Genomic DNA, 22,055 nt, shown 5'->3' with positions numbered 1-22,055 from the left:
GTTGCTCTGCCTGTGCGGCAGCTCCTTGGCTGCCATCTTCTCCATGCGCCTCTGTTCTCTGCCCTTCTTCTCTTTTCGCTCTTCCATCCTCTCCACAACATTCGTGTCCATCATCCCATCCCCATGTGCAACTAGTCCAATCCATTTATTTATCCTTCCGATTGTACTACACCACCAGGACTACAGTACTACATTATTAGTACGACAACACCAGTACTACAGTACAGTGACGTGCGGTGAGGTCAATGGCTGGAGAGGCACTGGCTCGTGTTAGAGCCAGATTCACAAACTGAGGGGGCGTGGCCTCACGGAAGGGGCGTGGCCTCTCAGTGAGGCAGATGTGATAGCTGCCTCCCCTGGTGCTTTTTCATTGCAGTTTTCATGACGAGCCAGCGAGACTAAATATCTTTATACACATACGTGAAATAAGTTACCTGGCGTATGGATGGCAAGGACATTAAATGAAAGGGTCTACAAATATTACATTGGTGACATACTGTGATAGTAACAGGCACGCGCTTATTGCCCGTGCTCCATCCAGTTACTGAGGAGTTGCACAATCAAAGGGGAGGCTGAGCTCGTTGTTGCCTCACCTCTCGTCTCTTCCTATATTTGCAGCGGAGCTCCGCAAATTTTGCGATTTTGACTATAAAAATGATTGGAATCGTACAGAAATGACATTTATAAAACAGATCAGTGGAAAAATCTAAATATATATTTTTTTACTTTTCATAACAGCTAATTTCATTGGAGTATGACAGGTGAGGCTCTGCCTCCCCTGCCTCCCCTGACCGCACATCCCTGCTACAATAATAGTACTACAGTACTAGTACTACAGTGCTAGTACTACAGTATCAGTACTACAGTATCAGCTCCCAACATCACCGAATAATGCTGCCAATACTCACGCCACTCAGAAAAATAGTCCGTCACACTTTAGACTCGAATTATAGGGAGAAATCTGTCACGTGCTAGACTCACGTTACAGCGAGTAGTCCGTCACGCGTTAGACGTGCGTTATAGCGAGTAGTCCGTCACGTGCTAGACTCACATTATTGCGAGTAGTCCTTTATACACTAGACTCGCGTTATAGTAGGCATGGTGCGCGTTACGCGAAACACGTTTTATAAAAGAAAAACCGTGTTCAAGCGAAAACGTGTCGTGTGAACGCCGCACGTTAAAAGGGATTTACTGTGTTTGAAAAGTGGGTGACACAAGTTGGAATGTGATCAGTTCTAAGCGCTTTGAGATTAGTTAGACGCCAGGTTTCCTAGCGGAGTCTATCTTGAACATAAGAAGCATCATCATCACAATCCATGGGTAGATAGTCCGTAGGTGTCCATTGCACACTTTGTCACTTGTTTCCACATTTCTCTGTCTTGTGGCAACTTGCTCGAGTAGTGCCATGTCTTTCTGGCACCAATATCCTATGTCGTTGTCAAGCCATTCTCTATTAGGTCTTCCTCTGTTTCTGGTTCCTTCCATTTTTCCGAATGCATTTTTTCCTGTTGTTGTCCATCCTACATATGTGTCCAATTAGTGCCAGTTTCCTTCTCATCACTGCCTGCATCAGTATTTTTCTATGTGCGACCTTTTTCCTTACTTTTACGTTGGTCCCTCTTTGGGTCAAGCTTAGATACAATTTCCTTCTACAGCAATACATTTAGAATGCCCATATCATATCTCTATCAATATATTTCAATGTCCAAGTCTCGAAGACATACAACGCTGTACTAGACACCCATATCCTTACGATGTTCTGTTTGGTCTTGCAGCTGATTTTCTTTCTTCTCCAGATGTTATTGAATCCTGCCATTACTCATTTTCTATGAGATACTCGCTCTTATGTCTTTCGTGTAGTCGTTGTCTCATGTCAGTAGACTTCCTAATTATGCAAATTCCTTTATATTCACAATCTTGCTGCTTTCTAGTATTACTTTTTCTCAATGTCCTCCGTTACGAACACCATAGTCTATTTCTTTTCCACGTAAATTCTGAGTTCTGGATCCTTTCCTGACTTATTTAGCATAGAACACTTTCCTGCAGTACTATACTGCTTTCTTACACCATGTCTATGTCATCCACGAATCTCAGGTTATTTATTATTTCTCCTTGCATAGATATTCCTGTGCCATTGTCCTAAATGGCATCTATCACTCTTTCCCAGTATATGATGACGTTATATGCTGATCGTCGATCTCCTTGTCTCATACCTATTGTTGTTTAGAACCATCCTCCTTTTTCCTATCCAAACTTTACTGCCGACTTTGAACTTTCACCTATATCCTGGAGAATATGTTAGTCTTTTCCCTATTCCATATGATCTGAATGTTGCCCACGTTATATATTGCTTAGTCAAATTACATGTTACCTGGAAATATATGAAATAGTTGGATACCAGCCTATTCTTTCTCTTTGCTTTCTCTGCAATAAGCCTTAATAATAAGATGTTCTGTACTTATTCTTTTCTTTACTAAACGCTGAGTGTTCATCCACCAAATAATCCTCAGTCTGTGCTTGTAATAGATGTAATAGTACTAGCTTTAGTACTTTCCCTATGTAGCTCATGAGTGCGATGGTTCTGTATTTTTACAATCGGTGGGCTCTCCTTTCTTGGGTATCGTCACAATTATGAATTTTGTCCAATCCTCCAGTATTTTCTCTTCTCTGCATACTTGTTGGCATAACTCTTTCATTTATTTTATAAGTTCCATCCCTCCAGCTTTTCTAATGTCTCCACTTATGCCATCCACTCCAGGACTTTTGTTTTTTTTCAGATGTTTTATTGCCTTTTCTACTTCTAGATTTGAAGCTTTCGTGACTGCAAGGAATCATCTTCTTAGGTTTTTTCGGTAAAGTCACGTAGGTCAAAATTAATGAAAATAAAATAAAATAAAAAACAAAAATCACGACGTTTCGGAGGCAACACAAGTCTCCGTCATCAGGTGGGACCGTCACAGCCAGATTAGCTGCATCACTTGATGCAGCATCACTTGATGCAGCTAATCTGGCTGTGACGGTCCCACCTGATGACGGAGACTTGTGTTGCCTCCAAAACGTCGTGATTTTTGTTTTTTATTTTATTTTCATGAATTTTGACCTACGTGACTTTACCGAAAAAACCTAAGAAGATGATGCCTTTTCTACTTTTACATACATGATTTATCATTTACATCATCCCTTGGTGGTGGGAATATACTTTCTAGTTCATCCAGCAGCTGTTTAGTCTCTTGAGCCATATCCCTATACACATTGCTGTAATGCTGCTTGCCTTAGTTGCCACTTCCTATTTGTGCTCTTGACTAGTTTGTACACCCCCCTGGTCTTGTATTCTCCAACATAGTAGAAAATGTCACGACATTGCTTTTCCAGCCATTCTTGCATATCCTTTCTTGTCCTTACCTCATGGCATATAGTTTTGTACTTAGTTGCCATCTCATCCAATTGCTTTACCTTTTACCATATTTTTCTCTTTTCCTGTGCTAGTTCCAAAGTTTTCTAAGTTATCCCTTTTCTTTTCGATTCTACTACTAAGTGTACTGTTGCTTCTGCTGCCTACTCCACTATCTTATTCAGTGTTAACGTCTTGCTGCCTATATTAAGGTTTTCTATATTTCCCCCCCCCCCCCCCTGATTCTACTCGATATTTCCTCTTCATATTTACTCATCTCATTATCAATTGGCTCTATGTTCCTCTTCCTCTCATATTGCGTTCTGGAAACACTTTTAGTTTGCATAGTGCCAAGCTATGGTCCAATGACATTTTGGCTCCTTGGAATCTTCTTTATAGTCAAACTGATATTTCCCAGCATCTGTCGATAATTACCAGATCTATCATATTTTTATATTTTCCCTCCATGTATATTTTCTGCAGTATTTTTATTTGAACTTAGTATTACATTTGGGCATGTCATGAAGCAAATTCTAGCAGTTTATCGCCTCCTTCGTTTCTTTATCCATATCCATACCTTAACATGATGCGTTCCTATCCGTCATTATCCTTCCCAATTTATGCGTTCCAGTCTTCCACAATTACCTTAATATATTTCCTAGGCAGTTCCTTTAACCTGCTTTCCAGAGTTTCATAGAACTTTTAAATACCATCTTCTGTGCTATCTGATGTTGGTACACATATTTGGATGACCGATATATTTAGGGGTTGTCCATTAATATCAGTACAATTACTCTTGGACAAACCGGTCTGTATCCCAATAATAATGCTTTGGCTTTTGCACTCAACAAGAACCCTACTCCTCTGGTATGTACTTTTTTTACTCTGACCAGGTCACTTCACCTCCATGTATCTCCCTCGTTCCTGTCCATCTTATTTCTGCCAGTCCTAGGCTGCTCTACCTTTACATTTCCTTTCATAGCAGCTCTCACTCTCCTGTTGCCCATAGTGTTCTCACATTCCGTGTCCCTACTGTGATCTCCTTTTTCGCCATTCTCTGCCTCTGTTGTTTCACAATTTGGCTGCATTGTTTCCTGATAGTGTCTGCTGCTGTTTTCCGGGAGCTACATTTTCGACCCAATCCCGGTTACTCAATTGGGAACGCGTACCTTATTGACCCAGGCGACGTCCAAGCTGGTGGTCAACATGTACATTGGATTTCTTTCGTCTTTTTTCTTCACGACCAAAGTACCATCACCCTTTCGTCTGACCCTCCTCCTTTTTCTTCAGACTTGGGACTGGGTCAGATATCAACTGAACGAACATAAGAAAAAGTATTTGTAATTGTCTTCCTGGCGCAGTGGCAACCAACGGAGAGATTCCTAGATGGGTTCCACTGATGCTCGACTGGGAAAATGCATCACGACCCTAGCCCAGATGTTCTGGACCACGTGATGTTAGTCTAGGTTCTTGCCAGAGCGCCGCACTGCATTTGAGCATTTGCATGGTCTCTGGCGTGATGAGAAACAGTGTGTGTTGGTAGCTGTGAGCCACTTACAGTACTACTGAGCCACCTGGCCGGATGCATAGCCTATTCGTGGAAAACTATTATCGTTGTGCAACTACATAATGGGACATCCTTTGCCAGTACCAACATATGAGAATAGGTTTTCCCCTTTTTTCTGGCAACAAAACAGGTGTTAAGATGTTAAAACACCAAACTGAAACCTTTTACAAGGAATCAGAAAAAATGGGAAAACCTATTCTCATATTATTGTTGTATGAAATACATTTCTCTTCCTGCATGACAAAGTTGGTATATCGATATTTGCTTATACTGCCAGCCCTGGTGCTAAGAGCATTATGTGTCACCTAGGTTCCATATTCTGGACATCATTCTTTCCATGTGCAGCCACATGCGTGATCTGGAGACAAAGAAAATCGTCACCATGCATAACTTCCCGGTTGTAACTCTGTGTCGTCAGTGTTGGCCAGGAGGGTGGGGGAGCGCAATGGAAATGAGCGTGGCTCTGCTGGTGACATTCGTCCTGATGGCAGGACCTGCGTGGAGCCATGGGGATTCCATCTTCAGCAGCTGCCAGATAAGAGGAGACAAAGCCAACTGCTCACGCCTGGGCCTGCAATCTGTGCCTGAAGACCTCCCAGTCACCATAGCCTCTTTGGACATGTCCTACAACCAGATCTCTAGCATTCAGAGAGAGCACCTGTCAGCACTTTCACAGCTAAAATCTCTCAATGTGTCCTTCAACCAAATATTAAGCATTGACCCCTTGGCTTTCTCAAATAACTCTGCTTTAGAAAACATTGACTTGAGTAATAACAGATTACCAGGGGCATGGGATGACTCATTTGCTCTTCTCAAGTCTGTAAGGTCTCTGGACGTCAGTAACAACTCTTACATTTATTTATATATTCCAGGTTCCTTCACAATTCTCAAGACTCTGCATCATCTGAAGGTTGGGGGCCTGAATGTCACTGAAATTCACCAAAGTATCAGCGAGACAATGGAACTGGAACATCTCTCCATTGTGACTGGAGACCTGACCATCTACACTCCAGGATCCCTCTCAGCATTCTGCAGTCTACAGAGTGTGACTCTGGCCTTAACCATGCACACAAACATTTCACTGCTCACTGGTATGATCTGTGATGTCTCCGGTAACAGTGTGGAGTTGCAATTGGAGTTCCTTGATTTTACTAATTACTCTGGCGACATAAACCCTTTTGAATGTGTTTCTAAGCAACACAGCATTCTAGAAATATTCAATGTATCACATTTGCAAGTAACAATCCCGACCATTGTCTTTCTTTTCACAAGCATCATTAGTTCTAGTAAACTGGTTGCAGTGAACATGCGGCACATATATTTTGATGGCCTTAGTGATTTTCCGAGGGAAATGTTGCCAAGTCCAAACATATCTGTACGTCACCTCCTCATAGAGGGAATCTACAACCCAAACTTTCATGGTATTTTCTACGTAAAAAATGTAAATGTACTTTCCTCAAAACTAGAATCTTTGGTCATGACTGATGCTAGCCTTATCAGCCTTGGATGTAGCATTGTAAATAACTTTGGTAATCTATACTTACTTGACATATCAAATAACAAACTAAATGAAAATTCTGTATGTGGAAAAATACACTCTGCAAACCTTGAAAAACTCAACAAGCTAATTCTGCACAAAAATATTTTCACTTCCCTTGATACAGTTGGTGCCATGTTAAAAAACTTACTGTCTTTGACATCGTTGGACGTGTCTAAAAATAGGCTACGCAAGAATGGAGAGTCAGGATGTGAGTGGCCTTTGAGTTTGAAATTCCTTAATGTGTCTCGTAATTTCCTAAAAGAAAATGCATTTAACTGTCTACCCACATCACTGCACTCGCTGGATGTGAGCAACAATAAAATTCAGAATGTTGACTTTAAATTGATAAAGTTTGAAAAGCTCAAAGAGCTGTACTTGAGTAATAACAAGCTGAGCACCTTCCCAGTTGAGCTGCCCAAGGCTCTGCCCTGGCTGAAGGTGCTGACGATCGCTGGGAACACATTGTGGACAGTGGATCCCTCTGTCCTGCACGGTCTGGGTAATCTCACCTTGCTAGACATGAGGGGAAACCCATTCTATTGCACGTGCGACATCCGCCACTTTATCACCTTCTGTGAAAATTCCTCACCATTGCGCATTGAAGGATGGCCATCTGACTACCAATGCTCAAATCCAGAGGATGCAATTGGTAAACAGCTGTCCTCGCTCTCCTTCCCCACACTCTACTGTGACACAACACTGAAGATCGTGATAGCCTGTGTTACAACATTCGTGTGCACCGCTCTCCTGGTCTGGCTCTGCTGGTACCTAGATGCGCTGTGGTATCTGCGCATGACGTGGGCTTGGCTCCAAGCCAAGCGACGGAATTTCCTCTCAGATCCGGATGAAAATGCAGTCTACGATGCGTTTGTGTCGTACAGCCAGCACGACGCAACCTGGGTAATGGAGAAGCTCCTGCCTGAGCTAGAGTCGCACTCAGTACCACCGTTCCGACTCTGCGTGCACGAGCGGGACTTTGTCCCCGGCCGCGTCATCATGGACAACATCATTGACTGCATCGAGCAGAGCCGCAAGACTCTCTTTGTCATCTCGCGGAGCTTCGTGGAGAGCGAGTGGTGCCACTACGAGCTGTACTTTGCACAGCAGCGCCTCATGGAGAGCAGAGACGGTGCTCTGGTGCTCGTGCTGTTGGAGCCCATCCCGCGCGACTCGGTGCCCAGCCGCTTCTGCCGGCTGCGTCGCCTAATGGCGCGCAAGACCTACCTGGAGTGGCCTGTGGAGCAAAGCAAGCAGGCCCTCTTCTGGGCCAACCTACGAGCCACGCTCAGCTCTCAGAGAGAGCAGGAACCCAAACACCTTGAAATTGTTGTACAGTGAGTCCCCGCTTAATACGGCGGTTGCGTTCGTCAAAACTGCTGCGAAGATTCGCGTTAATTTGGAGTGATTTTCCCACAAGGAATAACGGTGAATGTCGGGGGTTCCGTTCCAGCCCACCGTGTTATTTTTGTTTTCATTTGACAGTACAGTACACTGTTTTCCATGTTTTTTTAAGGGTTGTGTTTACATAGTATTTCTATAAATACGCTATGTCTGACAATCATTGATTTAATATAACGTGAGAGATATGAAAAATATGAGAGATGACGCTGCACACAAAGATGCTGCCAAAACACAGTAACAGGACTACAGTACCACTCCTACAGTACTACAGCACCAGTGCTACCGTGCTAATACTATAGTACCAGTACTGCATTCTACAATGCATAATAAAGGTTTTTGGGTTAGATCGCGTCATTTATAAATGTATACCACACAACCTGGGTAATGGAGAAGATCCTGCCTGAGCCGGAGTCGCATTTAGTACCACCGCTACGACTTTGGGTGCACGAGCGGGACTTTGTCCCCAGACGCACCACAGTACTAGTGCTACAGTACTTCAGTGGTCGTACTACGGTACCAGCATTACAGTACTACAGTGCCAGTACTACTGTGCCACAGTAGTACAGTACCAGCACTTTGGTGCCAGTACTACACTGCTCGTGCTACAGCACCATTACTACAGTACTACAGTGCTAGTACTAGTGTCGAGGAGTAGTCGATGACATCACGTCACGCTCACCCACTGATGAGGCGGACTTTCCGGTACGATGACGTCACAGTCGGTGACGTCTTGCACAAGGAGTGGAGCGATGACATCATGTCTCCCTGGGGTACTTGAGCCGGAGCCCGTGACGTGGCGGGGTCGTCGCAGGAGCCCGGGAACGTGAACGGTGGAAGTCGGGACCCAGGGTAGGGGAAATCTAGCACGAGGCTAGGAGTTACTGCTTTACCAGGTTGGCCGATGTTGGTTTAGCCCTCGGCCGGCGCAGTGGGAAGAGCCTGGTCAGTCTGAGTGCTAGGAGCCCCAGTACCCTATCCCTGGGGATATTTATATTAGCCCTGCCGGTAACTCGCATAAGCCCCTAATAAACCCTTGGCGCAAGCCCCTAAGAAGATCTGCCTCCGAGTCGTCTTTGCACCTCAACACTAGGGTACCAGTACTACTATGCCGGTACCACAGTGCTAGTGCCACAGTAGTATAGTACCATGCACTGCGGTACCAGTACTACAGTACCAGTACTCCAGTGTTACAGTGCCGCAATGCCAATACTCCAGTACTACAGTGCCGGTACTACAGTACCAGCTCCCAACATCCCCGAACAACACTGCCATCACCCACGCCACTTTTAAAAGTTGTCCACCACGCGATAGACTCACGTTATAGAGAATCGTCCATCACGTGCTATACTCGTGTTATAGTGAGTAGTCCAACACGCGCTAGACTCGTGTTATAGCGGGCACGGTGCACATAAAGCTAAAAACTTATTCAAAGGAAAAACCACATTAAAACGAAAACGTATAGTGTGAACCCCACGCGTTAAATGGGGATTTACTGTAGTCTTATCATTTGCTTGATACTTGACTCAAAGAGCAAGATGTCATCTTGGCATAAATCACTGCCAGATACTGCCATCGTTGCACAGTGAAAGTGCATGCTGCAAGTTCTGCCTTAGGAGTATGTTGTATATGCCGGGTCTTGACATTTTTTAAAAATAACAATTATATGGAAATTGCATAAATAACCGAAATTATGCAAGTTATGTAATTATGCGCATACATTATGCAATTATGTAGGTGTTTCAATATTCAGTTATGCAAATGCATGCACTTATGCTAATGTATGTCGTTATAATTAGGCTTAGCTTCGTTGTCTAGGGTTGTATTATCAATCGGGATAATACAATGATTCTCGCTTTAACATTTACTGATTATGTCTTAGTGTGTTTATGTCAGGTCTCCAAATTCAAATCTCACCGCAGGATACAGTTCTTATAATTAAGATTATTATGCATGAACTTAGGAAGGCACCACTCAGACAGTTCTGTGTTAAGCAACTTTAATTTCTAAACAAAAACATACCATTCTAATATGCGAACTCTTATGCTTGGACAGTACTCCTGGAGATGTTCTCCTCATTGATCCGTACATTTAACCCTCAATGATTACGTTGTTAAACTTGGTAACAGAATAATCGATTAATTCCTCAGAGTAACGCAAGCATATACGGCGATAGTAAAGGTCCTTAAAAATGCATGCTACGATATTCATACGAATGGTAATAAAGAAACATATCCCGAAGGCAAAAGTATACGGCAATGAATTCATCGGTGATATTATGCATTTAACGAAATGGTGTGCGGCAGTGTGCCTGCTTCAGCAGATGCTTATCAATTGGCTAAGGCTTCAATAAACTCGCTGGCAAGATTCTGTGATCAAAAGAAAGATTTTAACACAATATTCTCCCTGTGAGCGTGTAGATTCGTAACGTAGGTTTCAAACGTTTAGTTTAAATCAATAAATTCATTGGTAATATTTATGCAATTAAAAAGAAAAAGAAAGACTAAAATACTTCTAAACGACCGTATCCACGTAACTCAATTGGCAGCAATGTTCTTCGTTATTAGCTAATAGTTGACGTACCCTTAACATTAGTCTTCTTATTATCATTCCGGGTATGTGTTTCATGTGTGTGAGGTGATTTGTCTCCTTGATCCTTATTATTAGTCTGTGTATGTTTTATGTGTGGATTGGTTTCCTTTATCAATTCTTTGCGTCAGGTAGATGACGGGCAATGCGTGGTAGTGTGTGAGTGTGGGCGTGTTATACGAACAGCTTCCTCGCTCATTCGCTTTGAGGCAGCAGCTGGAGCTGCTGCAGCTGCAGGCTCCTTCCACTGCTGGATAAGCTGCGTCGGTGTGTGTGTGGGTCGAACCCACGGCGCTCTCGGCGGCGCTCTCCTCTTGCTCACGGGCGGCTGGTCAGGCTCTTTCCCCTGCTGGATGAACTGAGTCGGCACAACGCTTGTCGCTTGTCCGCTGGCAGATGACACCCTTGCTCGGTGGTGCTCGGTGGCGCTGCTGCGTGCTCTCTCTACTGCTCTGTGCTCTCTGGCCTCCGTTACGAACACCATAGTCTATTTCTTTTCCACGTAAATTCTGAGTTCTGGATCCTTTCCTGACTTATTTAGCATAGAACACTTTCCTGCAGTACTATACTGCTTTCTTACACCATGTCTATGTCATCCACGAATCTCAGGTTATTTATTATTTCTCCTTGCATAGATATTCCTGTGCCATTGTCCTAAATGGCATCTATCACTCTTTCCCAGTATATGATGACGTTATATGCTGATCGTCGATCTCCTTGTCTCATACCTATTGTTGTTTAGAACCATCCTCCTTTTTCCTATCCAAACTTTACTGCCGACTTTGAACTTTCACCTATATCCTGGAGAATATGTTAGTCTTTTCCCTATTCCATATGATCTGAATGTTGCCCACGTTATATATTGCTTAGTCAAATTACATGTTACCTGGAAATATATGAAATAGTTGGATACCAGCCTATTCTTTCTCTTTGCTTTCTCTGCAATAAGCCTTAATAATAAGATGTTCTGTACTTATTCTTTTCTTTACTAAACGCTGAGTGTTCATCCACCAAATAATCCTCAGTCTGTGCTTGTAATAGATGTAATAGTACTAGCTTTAGTACTTTCCCTATGTAGCTCATGAGTGCGATGGTTCTGTATTTTTACAATCGGTGGGCTCTCCTTTCTTGGGTATCGTCACAATTATGAATTTTGTCCAATCCTCCAGTATTTTCTCTTCTCTGCATACTTGTTGGCATAACTCTTTCATTTATTTTATAAGTTCCATCCCTCCAGCTTTTCTAATGTCTCCACTTATGCCATCCACTCCAGGACTTTTGTTTTTTTTCAGATGTTTTATTGCCTTTTCTACTTCTAGATTTGAAGCTTTCGTGACTGCAAGGAATCATCTTCTTAGGTTTTTTCGGTAAAGTCACGTAGGTCAAAATTAATGAAAATAAAATAAAATAAAAAACAAAAATCACGACGTTTCGGAGGCAACACAAGTCTCCGTCATCAGGTGGGACCGTCACAGCCAGATTAGCTGCATCACTTGATGCAGCATCACTTGATGCAGCTAATCTGGCTGTGACGGTCCCACCTGATGACGGAGACTTGTGTTGCCTCCAAAACGTCGTGATTTTTGTTTTTTATTTTATTTTCATGAATTTTGACCTACGTGACTTTACCGAAAAAACCTAAGAAGATGATGCCTTTTCTACTTTTACATACATGATTTATCATTTACATCATCCCTTGGTGGTGGGAATATACTTTCTAGTTCATCCAGCAGCTGTTTAGTCTCTTGAGCCATATCCCTATACACATTGCTGTAATGCTGCTTGCCTTAGTTGCCACTTCCTATTTGTGCTCTTGACTAGTTTGTACACCCCCCTGGTCTTGTATTCTCCAACATAGTAGAAAATGTCACGACATTGCTTTTCCAGCCATTCTTGCATATCCTTTCTTGTCCTTACCTCATGGCATATAGTTTTGTACTTAGTTGCCATCTCATCCAATTGCTTTACCTTTTACCATATTTTTCTCTTTTCCTGTGCTAGTTCCAAAGTTTTCTAAGTTATCCCTTTTCTTTTCGATTCTACTACTAAGTGTACTGTTGCTTCTGCTGCCTACTCCACTATCTTATTCAGTGTTAACGTCTTGCTGCCTATATTAAGGTTTTCTATATTTCCCCCCCCCCCCCCTGATTCTACTCGATATTTCCTCTTCATATTTACTCATCTCATTATCAATTGGCTCTATGTTCCTCTTCCTCTCATATTGCGTTCTGGAAACACTTTTAGTTTGCATAGTGCCAAGCTATGGTCCAATGACATTTTGGCTCCTTGGAATCTTCTTTATAGTCAAACTGATATTTCCCAGCATCTGTCGATAATTACCAGATCTATCATATTTTTATATTTTCCCTCCATGTATATTTTCTGCAGTATTTTTATTTGAACTTAGTATTACATTTGGGCATGTCATGAAGCAAATTCTAGCAGTTTATCGCCTCCTTCGTTTCTTTATCCATATCCATACCTTAACATGATGCGTTCCTATCCGTCATTATCCTTCCCAATTTATGCGTTCCAGTCTTCCACAATTACCTTAATATATTTCCTAGGCAGTTCCTTTAACCTGCTTTCCAGAGTTTCATAGAACTTTTAAATACCATCTTCTGTGCTATCTGATGTTGGTACACATATTTGGATGACCGATATATTTAGGGGTTGTCCATTAATATCAGTACAATTACTCTTGGACAAACCGGTCTGTATCCCAATAATAATGCTTTGGCTTTTGCACTCAACAAGAACCCTACTCCTCTGGTATGTACTTTTTTTACTCTGACCAGGTCACTTCACCTCCATGTATCTCCCTCGTTCCTGTCCATCTTATTTCTGCCAGTCCTAGGCTGCTCTACCTTTACATTTCCTTTCATAGCAGCTCTCACTCTCCTGTTGCCCATAGTGTTCTCACATTCCGTGTCCCTACTGTGATCTCCTTTTTCGCCATTCTCTGCCTCTGTTGTTTCACAATTTGGCTGCATTGTTTCCTGATAGTGTCTGCTGCTGTTTTCCGGGAGCTACATTTTCGACCCAATCCCGGTTACTCAATTGGGAACGCGTACCTTATTGACCCAGGCGACGTCCAAGCTGGTGGTCAACATGTACATTGGATTTCTTTCGTCTTTTTTCTTCACGACCAAAGTACCATCACCCTTTCGTCTGACCCTCCTCCTTTTTCTTCAGACTTGGGACTGGGTCAGATATCAACTGAACGAACATAAGAAAAAGTATTTGTAATTGTCTTCCTGGCGCAGTGGCAACCAACGGAGAGATTCCTAGATGGGTTCCACTGATGCTCGACTGGGAAAATGCATCACGACCCTAGCCCAGATGTTCTGGACCACGTGATGTTAGTCTAGGTTCTTGCCAGAGCGCCGCACTGCATTTGAGCATTTGCATGGTCTCTGGCGTGATGAGAAACAGTGTGTGTTGGTAGCTGTGAGCCACTTACAGTACTACTGAGCCACCTGGCCGGATGCATAGCCTATTCGTGGAAAACTATTATCGTTGTGCAACTACATAATGGGACATCCTTTGCCAGTACCAACATATGAGAATAGGTTTTCCCCTTTTTTCTGGCAACAAAACAGGTGTTAAGATGTTAAAACACCAAACTGAAACCTTTTACAAGGAATCAGAAAAAATGGGAAAAACCTATTCTCATATTATTGTTGTATGAAATACATTTCTCTTCCTGCATGACAAAGTTGGTATATCGATATTTGCTTATACTGCCAGCCCTGGTGCTAAGAGCATTATGTGTCACCTAGGTTCCATATTCTGGACATCATTCTTTCCATGTGCAGCCACATGCGTGATCTGGAGACAAAGAAAATCGTCACCATGCATAACTTCCCGGTTGTAACTCTGTGTCGTCAGTGTTGGCCAGGAGGGTGGGGGAGCGCAATGGAAATGAGCGTGGCTCTGCTGGTGACATTCGTCCTGATGGCAGGACCTGCGTGGAGCCATGGGGATTCCATCTTCAGCAGCTGCCAGATAAGAGGAGACAAAGCCAACTGCTCACGCCTGGGCCTGCAATCTGTGCCTGAAGACCTCCCAGTCACCATAGCCTCTTTGGACATGTCCTACAACCAGATCTCTAGCATTCAGAGAGAGCACCTGTCAGCACTTTCACAGCTAAAATCTCTCAATGTGTCCTTCAACCAAATATTAAGCATTGACCCCTTGGCTTTCTCAAATAACTCTGCTTTAGAAAACATTGACTTGAGTAATAACAGATTACCAGGGGCATGGGATGACTCATTTGCTCTTCTCAAGTCTGTAAGGTCTCTGGACGTCAGTAACAACTCTTACATTTATTTATATATTCCAGGTTCCTTCACAATTCTCAAGACTCTGCATCATCTGAAGGTTGGGGGCCTGAATGTCACTGAAATTCACCAAAGTATCAGCGAGACAATGGAACTGGAACATCTCTCCATTGTGACTGGAGACCTGACCATCTACACTCCAGGATCCCTCTCAGCATTCTGCAGTCTACAGAGTGTGACTCTGGCCTTAACCATGCACACAAACATTTCACTGCTCACTGGTATGATCTGTGATGTCTCCGGTAACAGTGTGGAGTTGCAATTGGAGTTCCTTGATTTTACTAATTACTCTGGCGACATAAACCCTTTTGAATGTGTTTCTAAGCAACACAGCATTCTAGAAATATTCAATGTATCACATTTGCAAGTAACAATCCCGACCATTGTCTTTCTTTTCACAAGCATCATTAGTTCTAGTAAACTGGTTGCAGTGAACATGCGGCACATATATTTTGATGGCCTTAGTGATTTTCCGAGGGAAATGTTGCCAAGTCCAAACATATCTGTACGTCACCTCCTCATAGAGGGAATCTACAACCCAAACTTTCATGGTATTTTCTACGTAAAAAATGTAAATGTACTTTCCTCAAAACTAGAATCTTTGGTCATGACTGATGCTAGCCTTATCAGCCTTGGATGTAGCATTGTAAATAACTTTGGTAATCTATACTTACTTGACATATCAAATAACAAACTAAATGAAAATTCTGTATGTGGAAAAATACACTCTGCAAACCTTGAAAAACTCAACAAGCTAATTCTGCACAAAAATATTTTCACTTCCCTTGATACAGTTGGTGCCATGTTAAAAAACTTACTGTCTTTGACATCGTTGGACGTGTCTAAAAATAGGCTACGCAAGAATGGAGAGTCAGGATGTGAGTGGCCTTTGAGTTTGAAATTCCTTAATGTGTCTCGTAATTTCCTAAAAGAAAATGCATTTAACTGTCTACCCACATCACTGCACTCGCTGGATGTGAGCAACAATAAAATTCAGAATGTTGACTTTAAATTGATAAAGTTTGAAAAGCTCAAAGAGCTGTACTTGAGTAATAACAAGCTGAGCACCTTCCCAGTTGAGCTGCCCAAGGCTCTGCCCTGGCTGAAGGTGCTGACGATCGCTGGGAACACATTGTGGACAGTGGATCCCTCTGTCCTGCACGGTCTGGGTAATCTCACCTTGCTAGACATGAGGGGAAACCCATTCTATTGCACGTGCGACATCCGCCACTTTATCACCTTCTGTGAAAATTCCTCACCATTGCGCATTGAAGGATGGCCATCTGACTACCAATGCTCAAATCCAGAGGATGCAATTGGTAAACAGCTGTCCTCGCTCTCCTTCCCCACACTCTACTGTGACACAACACTGAAGATCGTGATAGCCTGTGTTACAACATTCGTGTGCACCGCTCTCCTGGTCTGGCTCTGCTGGTACCTAGATGCGCTGTGGTATCTGCGCATGACGTGGGCTTGGCTCCAAGCCAAGCGACGGAATTTCCTCTCAGATCCGGATGAAAATGCAGTCTACGATGCGTTTGTGTCGTACAGCCAGCACGACGCAACCTGGGTAATGGAGAAGCTCCTGCCTGAGCTAGAGTCGCACTCAGTACCACCGTTCCGACTCTGCGTGCACGAGCGGGACTTTGTCCCCGGCCGCGTCATCATGGACAACATCATTGACTGCATCGAGCAGAGCCGCAAGACTCTCTTTGTCATCTCGCGGAGCTTCGTGGAGAGCGAGTGGTGCCACTACGAGCTGTACTTTGCACAGCAGCGCCTCATGGAGAGCAGAGACGGTGCTCTGGTGCTCGTGCTGTTGGAGCCCATCCCGCGCGACTCGGTGCCCAGCCGCTTCTGCCGGCTGCGTCGCCTAATGGCGCGCAAGACCTACCTGGAGTGGCCTGTGGAGCAAAGCAAGCAGGCCCTCTTCTGGGCCAACCTACGAGCCACGCTCAGCTCTCAGAGAGAGCAGGAACCCAAACACCTTGAAATTGTTGTACAGTGAGTCCCCGCTTAATACGGCGGTTGCGTTCGTCAAAACTGCTGCGAAGATTCGCGTTAATTTGGAGTGATTTTCCCACAAGGAATAACGGTGAATGTCGGGGGTTCCGTTCCAGCCCACCGTGTTATTTTTGTTTTCATTTGACAGTACAGTACACTGTTTTCCATGTTTTTTTAAGGGTTGTGTTTACATAGTATTTCTATAAATACGCTATGTCTGACAATCATTGATTTAATATAACGTGAGAGATATGAAAAATATGAGAGATGACGCTGCACACAAAGATGCTGCCAAAACACAGTAACAGGACTACAGTACCACTCCTACAGTACTACAGCACCAGTGCTACCGTGCTAATACTATAGTACCAGTACTGCATTCTACAATGCATAATAAAGGTTTTTGGGTTAGATCGCGTCATTTATAAATGTATACCACACAACCTGGGTAATGGAGAAGATCCTGCCTGAGCCGGAGTCGCATTTAGTACCACCGCTACGACTTTGGGTGCACGAGCGGGACTTTGTCCCCAGACGCACCACAGTACTAGTGCTACAGTACTTCAGTGGTCGTACTACGGTACCAGCATTACAGTACTACAGTGCCAGTACTACTGTGCCACAGTAGTACAGTACCAGCACTTTGGTGCCAGTACTACACTGCTCGTGCTACAGCACCATTACTACAGTACTACAGTGCTAGTACTAGTGTCGAGGAGTAGTCGATGACATCACGTCACGCTCACCCACTGATGAGGCGGACTTTCCGGTACGATGACGTCACAGTCGGTGACGTCTTGCACAAGGAGTGGAGCGATGACATCATGTCTCCCTGGGGTACTTGAGCCGGAGCCCGTGACGTGGCGGGGTCGTCGCAGGAGCCCGGGAACGTGAACGGTGGAAGTCGGGACCCAGGGTAGGGGAAATCTAGCACGAGGCTAGGAGTTACTGCTTTACCAGGTTGGCCGATGTTGGTTTAGCCCTCGGCCGGCGCAGTGGGAAGAGCCTGGTCAGTCTGAGTGCTAGGAGCCCCAGTACCCTATCCCTGGGGATATTTATATTAGCCCTGCCGGTAACTCGCATAAGCCCCTAATAAACCCTTGGCGCAAGCCCCTAAGAAGATCTGCCTCCGAGTCGTCTTTGCACCTCAACACTAGGGTACCAGTACTACTATGCCGGTACCACAGTGCTAGTGCCACAGTAGTATAGTACCATGCACTGCGGTACCAGTACTACAGTACCAGTACTCCAGTGTTACAGTGCCGCAATGCCAATACTCCAGTACTACAGTGCCGGTACTACAGTACCAGCTCCCAACATCCCCGAACAACACTGCCATCACCCACGCCACTTTTAAAAGTTGTCCACCACGCGATAGACTCACGTTATAGAGAATCGTCCATCACGTGCTATACTCGTGTTATAGTGAGTAGTCCAACACGCGCTAGACTCGTGTTATAGCGGGCACGGTGCACATAAAGCTAAAAACTTATTCAAAGGAAAAACCACATTAAAACGAAAACGTATAGTGTGAACCCCACGCGTTAAATGGGGATTTACTGTAGTCTTATCATTTGCTTGATACTTGACTCAAAGAGCAAGATGTCATCTTGGCATAAATCACTGCCAGATACTGCCATCGTTGCACAGTGAAAGTGCATGCTGCAAGTTCTGCCTTAGGAGTATGTTGTATATGCCGGGTCTTGACATTTTTTAAAAATAACAATTATATGGAAATTGCATAAATAACCGAAATTATGCAAGTTATGTAATTATGCGCATACATTATGCAATTATGTAGGTGTTTCAATATTCAGTTATGCAAATGCATGCACTTATGCTAATGTATGTCGTTATAATTAGGCTTAGCTTCGTTGTCTAGGGTTGTATTATCAATCGGGATAATACAATGATTCTCGCTTTAACATTTACTGATTATGTCTTAGTGTGTTTATGTCAGGTCTCCAAATTCAAATCTCACCGCAGGATACAGTTCTTATAATTAAGATTATTATGCATGAACTTAGGAAGGCACCACTCAGACAGTTCTGTGTTAAGCAACTTTAATTTCTAAACAAAAACATACCATTCTAATATGCGAACTCTTATGCTTGGACAGTACTCCTGGAGATGTTCTCCTCATTGATCCGTACATTTAACCCTCAATGATTACGTTGTTAAACTTGGTAACAGAATAATCGATTAATTCCTCAGAGTAACGCAAGCATATACGGCGATAGTAAAGGTCCTTAAAAATGCATGCTACGATATTCATACGAATGGTAATAAAGAAACATATCCCGAAGGCAAAAGTATACGGCAATGAATTCATCGGTGATATTATGCATTTAACGAAATGGTGTGCGGCAGTGTGCCTGCTTCAGCAGATGCTTATCAATTGGCTAAGGCTTCAATAAACTCGCTGGCAAGATTCTGTGATCAAAAGAAAGATTTTAACACAATATTCTCCCTGTGAGCGTGTAGATTCGTAACGTAGGTTTCAAACGTTTAGTTTAAATCAATAAATTCATTGGTAATATTTATGCAATTAAAAAGAAAAAGAAAGACTAAAATACTTCTAAACGACCGTATCCACGTAACTCAATTGGCAGCAATGTTCTTCGTTATTAGCTAATAGTTGACGTACCCTTAACATTAGTCTTCTTATTATCATTCCGGGTATGTGTTTCATGTGTGTGAGGTGATTTGTCTCCTTGATCCTTATTATTAGTCTGTGTATGTTTTATGTGTGGATTGGTTTCCTTTATCAATTCTTTGCGTCAGGTAGATGCCGGGCAATGCGTGGTAGTGTGTGAGTGTGGGCGTGTTATACGAACAGCTTCCTCGCTCATTCGCTTTGAGGCAGCAGCTGGAGCTGCTGCAGCTGCAGGCTCCTTCCACTGCTGGATAAGCTGCGTCGGTGTGTGTGTGGGTCGAACCCACGGCGCTCTCGGCGGCGCTCTCCTCTTGCTCACGGGCGGCTGGTCAGGCTCTTTCCCCTGCTGGATGAACTGAGTCGGCACAACGCTTGTCGCTTGTCCGCTGGCAGATGACACCCTTGCTCGGTGGTGCTCGGTGGCGCTGCTGCGTGCTCTCTCTACTGCTCTGTGCTCTCTGGCGGTGCACGATTGCGCGTGCAGCTGGTTCTCTGCGATGCTGGCTTGGATGATGCTTGGCGCTTTCCGCCCTTTCTCGAGGTTGATTGCTTGTCGTTGCTCTCCTTCATCGTGCAGCTGCTGGGTGGGAGCTGGTACTCAGTGTAGAATGACTTTGAGCGATACTTCTTCTGTCAGCGCTGAACCCGGACTCGGTGACCTGTCGCTACTCGGCAAGCCTCGCCATCCTTGGTTGAGCTCACCCCGGAGCTTGCCGCTTGTAGAACTCTTATGTGTTGTGTAGTATTCTTTGGTTCTTTCGGTAAAGTCACGTATAAAGATAAAATAATAAATTAAATTAAATGCTAGCATACTCAAACTTGATTTGGAGCTTTCGTGACGTGACTTTACCGAAAGAACCAAAGAATAATTCCTGCAGTCACGAAAGCTCCAAATCAAGTGTTGTGTAGTCTTCTGTAGCTGGTGGTGGTCTTCTGTCGCTGGCTGGAGTCTCATGGCTTCTGCTGATGCAGCTCGTTGACGATGTGCCAGTCACGGGGGCAGGTTCCTGGAACCTGCTGATCGCAGCCCTGCTAGCTTGTCGGAGCTGGCACTCACTCTCAAAACTTGTAAATTGTATTCGCATACCTCTTAAACAAATCGTGATAGCTTAGTACTGTAATAATGTTCCAGGAGACTGGACGCCGGGGTTTGGAGGCACACGTATTTATTCCGTGTTGGGTACAGCACAACACTGGACATACATCACTGGAGGGGTTATCGGCCCCCTCACCCGTCTAACTGGGAATACACCCTCTAGCTATGCCTAGCCTACCCCTTGGTCCTCCACTAACGGGCTAGGGGAGGCTAGCTAGCCGACACTGGTAAGTCGGCTCACGGTACCCGGAGTCCCAGACCAGCTCTTACAAGAGCACCGGCTCTGGCTCTCGGGACCACGCCGCTGGCTCGATCCTGTTCGGCCCTGATAAGGGCGGCGATCCAGGGGAGTCCAGGGCTCTATCTAGACGACCTTCTGTCTTCACTGGTTAGCTTCCACCTCTCCTCCCGAGCCCTCCGGCTCATCCCCTTTTATACCAAAACCACCGCTGGGGGGTGGGGCCCCGGGGGATCCCAGCTCCGAGTCAGCCCCCCAGGCTGCCCGATGCGGACGTCGCTGGGAGCACCTTCCCGTGCACCAACATAGCCACGCCCACTGTGTTTTTTTCCCATCTGATCCCATTCTATAACAGCCCCTCCGTAACATCACCCCCCCCCTGTACAGCTCGCAGCCGTCCCGGCTGCAACAAACAACAATAAAAGTGTATTTACCCCTTGAACCCGCGTGTGCCTCACAATTTTTTTCAACAATAACAACAACAAGAACACCAACAAGAACCACAACAGCAAGAAGAGAAATAACCTGACGCACCCCCCCCCCTAATAAATACGAATTCCGTAAGTGCACGCTATATTCAATCTGCAGGAAACCACACCACACACACAACACACAATGAACCCACCATATATACAATCCAATTTGCAGGAAAACACACCACACACACAACACACAGTGAACACAACATATGTACAATCCTCCGGGCATCACAAAAGTCTGCGCATTTTCGCGCGCGTTCTTGCAGCAGGCCCGTCACACGGGGCAACCCGGGATGGCGGACTGTTGGGTGGCAACCGTCCGTGTTTGAGTGAATCACTTTCCGTTGCCGCGTGACCCTCGGCATCCCCAGGAGGGGTTGTCGGGCGTGAGCCCGTCACTCCCGGTGCACCTGGGGGCGGGACAGCCGGCAGCACGTTAGGTGAGAGCAGCGGAGACGGACCCTGTGAGTCGGCGGACCCCCCACATGTCTGGCCACGCGTGTGTGAAGTGGGAACTCAGGCCGCAACGAACGGTTTCAATCTGGAGGGGTGCACAAACCACCGCCGCTTCCCCCATTTGATGCGTACACACTGAGGCCGCAAAACCTGAACCACCTCCACAGGGCCCCGCCACGGCCGCACCAGTTTAGAGGAGGTTGCAAGTGGTACCTGTGGACAGTGTAACCATGCCTTGTCACCCGGTTTCCACTGCAGCACGTGCGCCCGACCCAGCCTGAGCCTCTCGTTAGCCTTC

The 22,055-nt window shown here is 44.7% G+C and overlaps 2 protein-coding genes across 2 annotated transcripts in view; both read left to right on the top strand.

Annotated features, from left to right (window-relative positions):
• LOC144944340 (toll-like receptor 2) overlaps positions 1-8,242 on the top strand; it is a 90,464-nt gene extending 82,222 nt beyond the window's left edge. The window contains exon 4 of the mRNA XM_078872437.1: positions 5,377-8,242. Coding sequence (XP_078728563.1) covers positions 5,377-7,836 — 2,460 coding nt within the window. The 3' untranslated portion in view covers positions 7,837-8,242. The remainder of the gene's footprint in view (positions 1-5,376) is intronic.
• Positions 8,243-14,262: 6,020 nt separating this feature from the next.
• LOC144938231 (toll-like receptor 2) lies at positions 14,263-17,242 on the top strand. Its single transcript, XM_078866061.1, has one exon. The coding sequence runs from the start codon at positions 14,296-14,298 to the stop codon at positions 16,834-16,836; it is 2,541 nt and encodes an 846-aa protein (XP_078722187.1). The 5' UTR covers positions 14,263-14,295; the 3' UTR covers positions 16,837-17,242.
• Positions 17,243-22,055: the final 4,813 nt, after the last annotated feature.

This window comes from Lampetra fluviatilis, chromosome 2 (genome assembly GCF_964198595.1).
Source record: "Lampetra fluviatilis chromosome 2, kcLamFluv1.1, whole genome shotgun sequence".
NCBI classification, from domain to species: Eukaryota; Metazoa; Chordata; class Hyperoartia; order Petromyzontiformes; family Petromyzontidae; genus Lampetra; species Lampetra fluviatilis.
This window is presented reverse-complemented; position numbering and strand designations above follow the sequence as displayed.

Coding starts and splice junctions, on each gene's coding strand:
- LOC144938231 (XM_078866061.1), top strand. CDS start 14,296: ATGTGCAGCCACATGCGTGATCTGGAGACAAAGAAAATCGTCACCATG.